At 31.9% G+C, this 10,714-nt stretch overlaps 2 protein-coding genes across 2 annotated transcripts; both read left to right on the top strand.

Moving 5' to 3' along the window:
* The first annotated feature begins 273 nt into the window (after positions 1-273).
* LOC110618405 (beta carbonic anhydrase 5, chloroplastic) lies at positions 274-7,626 on the top strand. The gene is made up of 9 exons (XM_021761529.2): positions 274-583; positions 692-759; positions 1,495-1,653; positions 1,738-1,786; positions 1,930-2,043; positions 2,132-2,185; positions 2,791-2,873; positions 2,986-3,091; positions 7,163-7,626. The coding sequence occupies exons 1-9, from the start codon at positions 479-481 to the stop codon at positions 7,364-7,366; spliced, it is 942 nt and encodes a 313-aa protein (XP_021617221.1). The 5' UTR covers positions 274-478; the 3' UTR covers positions 7,367-7,626.
* A 1,428-nt stretch (positions 7,627-9,054) lies between these two features.
* On the top strand, positions 9,055-9,792 carry LOC110619183 (protein PELPK1). The gene has a single exon (XM_021762458.2). It carries the CDS (start codon positions 9,142-9,144, stop codon positions 9,517-9,519), a length of 378 nt encoding a protein of 125 aa, XP_021618150.1. The 5' UTR covers positions 9,055-9,141; the 3' UTR covers positions 9,520-9,792.
* Positions 9,793-10,714: the final 922 nt, after the last annotated feature.

The following is a 10,714-nucleotide window of genomic DNA, read 5'->3' as shown; positions in this document are numbered from 1 at the left end:
ATCTTGTGAGTTACTCTTCTACCCATTGTTGTAGGCTTTTAGCCTTGATGGGCCTTGAAATGCAATGAAACTTACAGGTCCAAAGGAAAATTGTAAAATCAAAAGAGAATATAATAAAAAAAAAAAAGCACCTTGATAAAAATGGTGGCATCTTGTCCAACCGGTTTAAAAGAAGAAAGAATATTATGAAAATTATTAATTATTTATTTTTAATTACCATCATTAGAAATGTAATGAAAGAATTATACAGTAGAAGAATGGGAATTTTCATCTTCCAGAGCAACGTGGCTTAATTAATTAAACAAAAACTTCGAGTTCTCCGTCTTTCTTGGAGACAAACGAGCGTTTCTTGAACTATCCAGCGCATACCCATCTTTTTTAAAGCTATGTTCATAAATACCCGTCAAATCTACAGTTCTTTCAGCAGCATTTCATTGCTTGGATTGGAAGCACCCATTTAGCTTTGTAGAGCCTTCCAATGGCAATTCTTTCTCCAACTTCCTCTGTTTCAAAGCAACCCTTATCCTCTCCACCCTTGATTCAAGCCTCCAATTCCATAATTTCATCACTGAGTCCACAGACAGTACTCTTCCGATCCTCTCTCTCTTTTCCTTGCTTCATAAACACTTATGTGTCTATACATCATTTGGTTCTTGCTGCTTGATTTGTATTCTTAATTGTTTTGTTGCAGATCTTTGGTTCCACAGGGAAATTAGGTGGAGTTGAGCAGACCCATTTGAAATTGTGCGCTAACCTGAAGTAAGTTGCGCTGCTGCTGCAAGATTTAGTTTCCCCAAATATATTGTTTTATTTTTAAGATTTATGTTGCTCTTCCTTGATTTAGTACAACTGGTGCTGTAAGATGCTCTGCTGCTGAATTGCTTACTCTAAGAGACGATCTTAATTAACTGAGCTGAATGTCTTGGCTTTTTGATATTCTATATGCTGAACATGGTTGATAATTCTTAACAATTAACTCTAACATTACGTTTTAGCAGATTTCTAGTGATACATATTGTTTTCAACTTGTGTTAATTTGGTCCATCCATCTTATTGTTGGGGTTTAAATCTTTTATAGAATTTTATCAAGGTATTGAATAATGTCTTAAGCAGATGTTCTTTTACTTAGTTTCATGATGTGGTTCTTGTTTAAACTTGACTTTCAAATGCTGGTTATCATGTAATGCTAACATGAAGCAACTTACCTGTGTAATGCCAAGGTTCATTTATAATTTGAGGTGCAATTCAATGAAAATTTTTTAATGGCTATCCGAGAATTTTACACCTGCCTGGTAGTTTCTGAGTTTGTTCTGTCCACAATACATTTATGGAAAAAAGCTGGGAATTTTATGACAATTACTACAATATAGCCTTTGGAATTTTATGGGCATGTCTCTCATTTGATATAAATTACAAGCTGTGTTTCATTTAGTGTAACATTTTTGGAACTTTGTTTATGTTGTCATAAACTCATAAATACTTCAACATTTTCAGCAATTCAGGCTTGAAACTGAAGGCTTCAATAGAGGTTCCAGGGCTGACCAGGGAATCTAAAAGCGGGAAGTTAGAGAGCCCTGCAATAACTAAAAATGATAGTGACTTATTTGACGAGATGAAGCAGCGGTTTTTGAGTTTCAAAAAGCATAAATATATGTAAGCGTAAATAATTGTGGCATGATGTTTATATTTCATGGAAATATTTTGGGCCTTTTAGTGTGACATTCATTTTTTGATCAGGGAAAACCAGGAATACTATGAAAATCTTGCCAAGGGTCAAGCACCTAAGGTAAATAATAATGGCTTTTCTAGTTTATTAATGAACAATATGTTCTTATGTGTTATAGATAATTTTTATGCGTCTTGTTCGGTTTTAATTGCAATTGCTTGCTGAAGTGGGAATATAAATTTGACTAACAATTTGAAGATCAGTTTATGGTGATTGCTTGTGCAGACTCCAGGGTTTGCCCCTCAAGCATCCTGGGATTCCAACCAGGAGAAGCATTTGTAGTACGCAATATTGCAAATATGGTCCCCTCATATGAGGTATATCATACGTCAAGTTTGAGTAATCTAAACTTGTTAATCTCTATGCTTTGAACTTTGAAGTGAACTGCGTTTTTTGTTTTTGCAGAATGGACCATCTGAAACAAATGCTGCTCTAGAATTTGCTGTAAATTCTCTTAAAGTAAGTTATGCTATAAATATAGGTTCTTAACTCATGCATCATGCGTCTTTGGAGCCACAGTATTGATTGTAAATTCCTTGGACATGTAGGGTAATTGACTTGAACCAATGCAGGTTGTGATTGCTAATTGCCACTTGAATTTGGATAATTTCCGAAATGGTTCTTACTGGTAAATTTGAGTAAGAAATTAACTAGAGTTGGCAGATCAAATCAGGTAGAAAGCACAGACCCGATATAACAACAAAGAATTTGCTAAACTATTAGCAGGAGTAGAAACTTTGGCTGTTAAAGAAGTTGCAGCCTTTCAAATAGAAATTGGCCAATCCATGGGATATAAGCATACTTTCTCATTTCAAACTTAGAATGAGTTCATGAAGTACATTTCATTTTTGAATCATCTCTGGTAACATTGGGTTGTTGGCTGCTTGTATGACAGTTGAGGTTAATTGTTTTCTATTTTTAAAAAATTGGCAAGGAGATGTAAATTTGAAATGCGTGTTCTGTTATTTGCTTCAAAGCTTGATCCCAGATGTTTTAGTACCTAAGCTATTGAGAGTATAATTCGTCATTCTTCTTTGAGAACTCACAAATAATTCCTTTTTCAGGTTGAAAACATTTTAATTATTGGCCACAGTTGCTGTGGAGGTATTCGTGCACTAATGAGCATGCATGATGATGTAGAGACAAGGTCTCCTAGATGACTTTTTGGTTGTTTCTTATGATCACCACCGTCCAATTTTGAAAAACATACACCATACATCTCACATTCTGTTGAATTTTTTTTTCTTGTGTGTTTTCAGTAGCTTCATTGGAAGTTGGGTGGGGAATGGGATGAATGCAAGATTAAGAACAAAGGCTGCTGCCTCCAATCTCAGTTTTGACCGGCAGTGCAGACATTGTGAGAAGGTGACATATTCTTCTAACCCCCTCCTCTTAGAGTCCACAGCATTCAAATTCCGTTTACTTTTTCAATTATGCACATCCATATTTTTTTAGATGTTGAGAAAAGCAATTTTAGAAATAACATTTTGCAATTTTGAAATATTAATGAGTGACACATCAAATTTTTAAGGCTAACCATTCTGCTTTGGCCCATCTTTGGTATGGAATAAGCCACATACAGTGTGTTCTTATTGAAAAAATAGGATAGAATAATAAAACCCGAGTCATGTTGGACATTTCCTTAAGGATTTATTTTGGACATTGTCCTTAAGGATTGATTTTGCAATCTCTCTGAATTAAACAAGTTTTTCTGGAATTTAATTTTCAGGATTAGGACATCAACAATTTATCTCTAATTTGTAACTCTGCAGAAAGTATAGGGAAGAGAAAGAATAACGTAGAAGATGGGAGTGTGTTTCTTTATAAAAATGCAGACTATTTATAGAGAGAAAAATAGCCGTTATAAACTATTATAAAAATTTTGAGATAATATAATAAAATCATAATGGTCATATTTAATATTAGATTTAAATATCAAACGTGCAACAACAAAAAAATCTCACAAATAAAATCTTCAATGACCATCAAATTTTCGACGACCACAAAATCTTTTGAAATCTAAATTTATTTTACAATAATCTCCCACATATTTTAAAAGATTTTTCATTGTTGGATTTAAAAAATTTAGTGTATATGTTTTGAATTTAGTTTTTTTTGGATTATGAACTAGACCTAGATTAATAAGACTTAACATACAGAGTAATTAATAAAATTTTTGTTTCTATAAACCAAAAAACTCTTTTTTGTATGCTAATATCCTATCAATCTCATAACACTTCACACTTTACAGATCTTGTTGTCAACATTGTTTTGCTCTAATAGATCATGCACATGCCTAGTAGTTCACAAGTGCTTTAAAGATTATATCCCAATCTCATAGAAGTAGTTCTACTCCATACTTATATAGGTGATATCATCAGGTGTATACTGCAGTTTATACATCATCCACAAGGGATATGAATATTATTAAGAGCTTTTAGCTCATCTTCTCATTAATGGAGTCTAGCACTTCTCACATTATAGGAAGGGAGAACGTTAAATAGTGTTAACAGAACTAACAAGTGGCTTATTATTACGTATATGAAAATTTTTTTATTGGATTTTTTATCGCAAAAGTAGGGTTCCTATCACTGTTAATTTCAGATTGGCTAAGTCTCATTCTCCTCGATGTTTCATTTATTAACTTTTTTCTTAAAAGATTTAGTCAGAGGATTGGCCAAATCCACTTGGCCAAATCCACTTCTGACACCACGTAGTTAATAGATATAATTTCATTTCTGAGCAGCTGCTTAACCATGTCATGTCTTAAACAAATATGTCTATTTTTACTATTGAAAGTTTTATTTTTTGCAATAGCTATTATCGTTTGGCAATCACAATACACCAATGATATTGATTTTATTCTCAACATAGTATTTGCTAAGAAATTTCTTAGCCACTCAAGGCTCATTGTTATCTAATTCTAGAGAAATAAACTCATTTTATGGTGGTTTTGACAATAATAATTGATTTCTAAATAATTGCACCACCAATTAAATACATAATCACTAGTGGATTTTATCTCATTTGAATCTAAATTTCAATTAACATTACTGCATTTTTCTAATACAGTGGGACATTCATTATATAGAATACCATAACTCATGGTACCTCTTATATAATTATTAAGTTTGATTAAAGTAGTCCAATGATCATGATTAGATTATGTGTATATTGCTCAATCTATATAGCATAAGCTATATCAAGTCTGAAAAATTCATTAAATACAACAATCTTCTACTAATATGTGCATATCTAAATTGAGTAATAATATTATCTCTATTCTTTTTTAAGAATTAGTATCATATGGAGTATTCACTAGTTTGATATTGAGATGTCTAAACTTCTTTGCTCTTGTGATATAATTATATTATCATTCCAATTTTAATACCCCAAATCACATTTGCTTTCTTTAAATATTTTATATCAAATTTATGAATAAGAAAACATTTAGTTTCACATGCTTATAATTTATGTCAAATATCAGTATATTATTCACATTTGAACAAATAATCACATGTGCATTATGTATAAATTTTGTAAACATATACACCGGCTAAAACACAGTGAAATATCTCATATCATTATTCAAGTGCTTATTTTAAACCATATAAAAATCTAAGAATTTTATTTTCTTGATTAGAAACAAGACAACCCTTGTACCACACGAAATATAAACATATTTTTAACAAAATACTCTCGCACTTTTAAATATTTTAGGTCAATCTTATAAAAAAAAAATTGTAATTCATAAGAGTCTTAAGAATTTATTATTTCCTTCTATTACAATACTCTTAATGCTGCTAAAAATTATTTAATATAGAATAAAAAATAAATAAATAATTTCAATAATATATATTATCTAGAAAATGATAAAGAAAAATTTTTTAGAGTGAATAACTAAAAATACATAATTTTTCCCTTCCTACAATAGCCATTTAACACACAAACACAACTTAGAAAGCTAAAGTTAGACTAAACACTAAAGAAATCTAGGCACAATCTAATGAAAAGGGAAAAAACAGTATAATATGCAATTTCTGTAATTAAGAGATCTTCAAAACTCACGATGATGTTATTGTTTTACTGTGAGAAAATGAAGTGTTTTATAATTTCACAAAATTTGTTAATTATGCCATTCAGTTCACTTTCAATGTAATTCACTTCAAATATAACCACAAAAAATATATAAATACGCGTAGTTATTAGAAAGTGAAAAGTAGAAAAAAAGAAAAGAAATATACAAATTTTCAAATAAATGGACCCTCAATGTCTTCTTAAATTCTCAAATAAAATTGGTAGTTAAATAAAATTAACTCATCATAAAAGAAATAGATTCCATACTGTAAAATCATACCAAGCTCATGTGCCTCTTTCCTAGTAGATAGCAAGTATTCCTTTACCTAGAAGCTTGACACGAACCCAACCACCTGCGACACATAGCCCAGTTGGAGATTGAAGTGGCAAAGAGTGTTGAGAAGTCGATTGAATATATTTTTCTCAATTTTTGTCAATTCAATCTTGTCCCTAATTTGAACACAATCGGCTGTTTTTGGTGACGATGTCCCTATCGCTCTGCAGCAAAATCGATGAAGAATAACTCATGGGGCTCTTTTTTGATTGGGAACGGAAAGTTTTGAAATGGAAAGGTTCGGCTCCTGATGCTGATGCTGCTAATTTCATTGTCTATCACGAGCTTTTAACAACAATAATTTTCAATAATCGCCTGGAGTAGACCTTCAATTATTTTCTCCCACCTCCCACCATTGAAGGATAAAGAATAAATCCTTAAAATTGTTGGAAAAATATGATAGAATACTAAAATCTGAGTTGTGTTGAAAATTGTCCTTAAAAAGTTATTTTGCAATCCCTAAAATTAAACAGGTTGTTCTGGAATTTAATTTCTAAGATTAAAATAATAAGAATTTATCTGTAATTTATAACTCAGCAGAAAGTATAGAGAAGAGAAGGAATAACGTAGAAAATGAGAGTGTATTTTTTTTATGAAAATACAGGCTATTTATAATGGAAAAATAGTTATTGTAAACTATTATAAAAATTTGGACATAATATAATAAAATCATGACGGTTATATTTAATATTAGATTTAAATATCAAACCTGCAATAACAAAAAAAATCTAACAAATAAAATTTTTAACAACCATAATATTTTCAACGACTACAAAATCTTTTGAAATCTAAATTTATTTTACAACAGTTCTTTCATTGCAGTATTGTTCCTTTGTAAAACTGATAGTATGAGTTCCTGCGTAATAGAAGCGCGTCAGTGTCTTCTCAATAGAAAAATGGAGTTAGGAACTTAGGATTGCAATGTAGTGTGTAGATGGGAGGTGTCGTAAAGTTGTAGAATAGTGCATAAAGTTCTTTTCTTGAAAGTTGCTGAACAATGTTTCCTCTGAAATTATTTTCAATAGGAATCAATCAACTTGTCTTTTGGAAATCTACTCACTTACCCGTGGATAGAAGAAAAAGTGAAGAATGGTGAACTCTCTATTCATGGTGGATACTATGACTTTGTTGACTGTATATTTGAGAAATGGACGCTGGATTACAATGCAAGCAATTGGAAGGAGGAAAGTGGCCAAGTTGCAATAAAGAACAGAACATTTTGGTGCTAAATCTATCTCTGCTTTCTATGTTGTATTATTATGTATTTTTACTCGTCTTCTGGTTTGTCCCTTTTGTTAATAGATATCATAACAGTTGAAGGATAATGTTATGCCCTTGAATAGAAGGGAATAACTACCATATTGTATTGTGTTGTAAACTTGAAATTTTATTTTTCTTATTCTGTTGTAGTCTTAGCTTTGTCGACTCTACCACCTTTATGCACCATGGCCCATTTGGCAGAAATAATTTGCAATTGCTGTTTCTAATAGCTGATATCTTTTGATCTTTTCTTTATACCTATATCGATGTGTAAAAGTTGAAGCAACTTGAATTGGAAGATTATTCGCTCTGCAAATAGATTATAGGCAAATGCTCAGTAAAATTCAGTAGGAAAATTATGCATTACTGTTTGCCCATACTTGATTACAGTTTTATGAACTGTCGTAGAAGCTGCTTGTCCCCAGATGAAAGAGATTCTTGATATTGATATCCATGGGTAGAACGAGTAGAGATAATCTAGACGATAGTCCTTTCAATGGTTATATTATGATTTATGAGGTTCTTTGAAAGATGTATGCAAATACTATGTGAGTGAGCATGAACTTAGCTGCTCTGGGATTTATAAGCTGTTCCAAAGAATTTTGTTAAATTCCCATATCAGAATATGAACGTGGATAAATTCATGATGACTTGTAGAAGGGAGAACATTGAGCAGGCAAGAAGGAAGAACATGATAGAGTTTGGGGGTGGATTGGCCTAACTTTTAGAAAGTTGGTGAAAATAAGCATATCTAGGAGACTAGGACTCCTTTTCATTGAAAATTTCTGTGTCCCTGAAGAAAACTAATTTTCTTGTTGACATTATCTTTGAAGGTTGGAGAAAAGATGATTGCTTGACGGAAGGTGTATATGGTAGATACGTAAATCAAGTAATCTGTAGTTGACTATGATTAAGAACCATAACCTAGCCATCAACCAGTGAGTAACAAACAAGCTACAGATTTCATTGATCTTTTAATGGAGCATTCTCCATTTCTTGGGTCTGGTTGACTTGCGTCTAATGATTCAATTTGCTGCAGAGAATCCCAAATTTTCTCTAGAAAGCATATTGGAATTAGAGAAGTTTTTGATGTGCTTTCTCTTCTGGTGTAGGAGTTCTTCTGCTTGAACCATGTGTTTCTCAAGCTGATGATCTATTGGAGCAATAAGTGCCACAATGTCACACCAGTCATTTGGTATTCTTTAGAAGACCATACTTGTTTATTATAAAGTTTCTGAAAAGCATATGAAATTAGAATTCGTCGAGGCAGATTCAATCATGAACATTAGATAACCTCAGCATTTTTAGGAACTGCTAAAATTACAACTCAAGATATGTCAAAGTTTAGAGGGTAGGTTGGCCAACTTTGCTGATGAGGCTATCTTCATTGAACATTATTTTAAAGTACCTAGAGAAGAACCATTCTTCTGTAGCTAGAACAAGAAAGGGGTGAGTTATTAAATAGGTGAAAATGCTTGAACTTGACAAGTGTTCTGATTTCTGAGGATGATTACAAGTAAGAACCATATTTTAGCTTATTATCAATCTTTGGCCATGGTATTGGTGGGAAGTTGAGCTAACAAGACACAAGTTTTCCCACCAAATTGCCTTTGAAGGTTCCCCATTTTCCACTTCCCACTTCTATAAAAGCTCAACACAAGTGAATTATCAACACGCACAACAAAATTGGGGAGAAATTTTAATTACTATTCACTTTGCAGCTGGTTGATCTCGTCGCCAAATTATGGCCGATCTTCCCTCCTTTTCCCTCATCGTTCTGCTCTCACTCATCACTCTATCAATCTCTGTAGATGCACGACATCTTCTGGAGACAGCATTGCCTGAGGTACCTGAGCTTCCCAAGCCTGAATTGCCTTCACTGCCCAAGGTTGAGCTTCCACCATTACCTGAAGTCCCAGCCTTTCCTAAACCCGAAGTTCCCATATTGCCAAAACCTGAATTGCCTGAGTTACCAAAGCCTGAAATTCCCACTCTTCCAAAACCTAAATTGCCTGAGTTACCAAAGCCTGAACTGCCAACTTTTCCCCACTTGCCTGAGTTGCCAAAACCCTCGTTCCCTACGAAGGACACTAAACCTCCTCAATCAACTACCAGTCCTTAGACAAATATACCATAAATGTTTCGATGTTTGATCTTGCAGTGATGACTTCATCTTTCACATTGATCAATCATTCACGTCTTTTGAAATGTCTAATTCATATATTACATATATATAGTGAAATTTGAAGTGAGTGTTAGTCCTATAATATTTCTATTTCATATATTTGTTTGATGTACGTTGTTGGCTAATATTCTATATACAAAGTTGATCCAGCTTATTTGTTTGGTTTTGGGTATGATTGTGGTGAATCTTATTAAATAGTTGATGATCCAAGCACTTCCAGGCAGAGCCGCAAAGAATTACTGAGCTTAAAAATTAAATGTTGTTAATTAGAAAAAAATTATAGTGTTTAATGTTATGAATTACTGAAATTAGAAACTGTTGGTCGCTTAAAATTGAAAAAAAATTATACATTTTTATCTAAAATCTAATTTTTCAAAATAATTCTGAACCATCCATTTAATTAAAATTATAGAAGAAATTTTAGTAAGAGAGGTTTTAATAATAGCATTGGGGTTGTGAGAAGAAAACTACTAAAATTTTAGTTTCCATTTGTTTTTTTTTTTTTAAATATTTTTTATAATTTTACAAAAACTTATATGTAAATTTGTTAATATATTTTTTTTTAAATTAAAATTAAATTATTGAAAATAAATTATTTTATTAAAAAGTATTTTTTAAATAAAATATTTTTTAAAAAATATTTCTTATATATAAATTATTTTTCATAAACAAACAAAATGCTTAAATTGATGAAGAAAATACAACCAGAAAAGATGAAGAAAATACAAACAGAAAAGATGATATCTTGTCCAATAATTAAAATTTTAAAGACTAAGTTAAATGGGTGACTCTAAATTTTTTCAGAAGAAAATGACAGGAAAATAAGAATGGATGAGAAAAGAAAGAGCCAAGAAGAAAGTGATTTTTTTTTTTAATATTGAGTGTTGTAGCCTTTGGCAAGGAGTTAAATTTCAATCAATCACACTTATTTTCATAATACACATCCATTGAAAATCAACAAAATTGTCCTATGATATCGGAATCAGTACCCGAGTTCTACTTTTAGAAAGAGTAGTTTTATCGAGGTCCGGGACACATGACTCTTCAAGATTGGCTCTTTGCTATTTATGTCGCTTATCTACGGGACTTTTTGGCGGCTGCTGCACTGTTTGTCGTGCTGTATTTAACGCCT

The sequence above is a fragment of the Manihot esculenta genome, chromosome 7 (assembly GCF_001659605.2).
Source record: "Manihot esculenta cultivar AM560-2 chromosome 7, M.esculenta_v8, whole genome shotgun sequence".
NCBI classification, from domain to species: Eukaryota; Viridiplantae; Streptophyta; class Magnoliopsida; order Malpighiales; family Euphorbiaceae; genus Manihot; species Manihot esculenta.
This window is presented reverse-complemented; position numbering and strand designations above follow the sequence as displayed.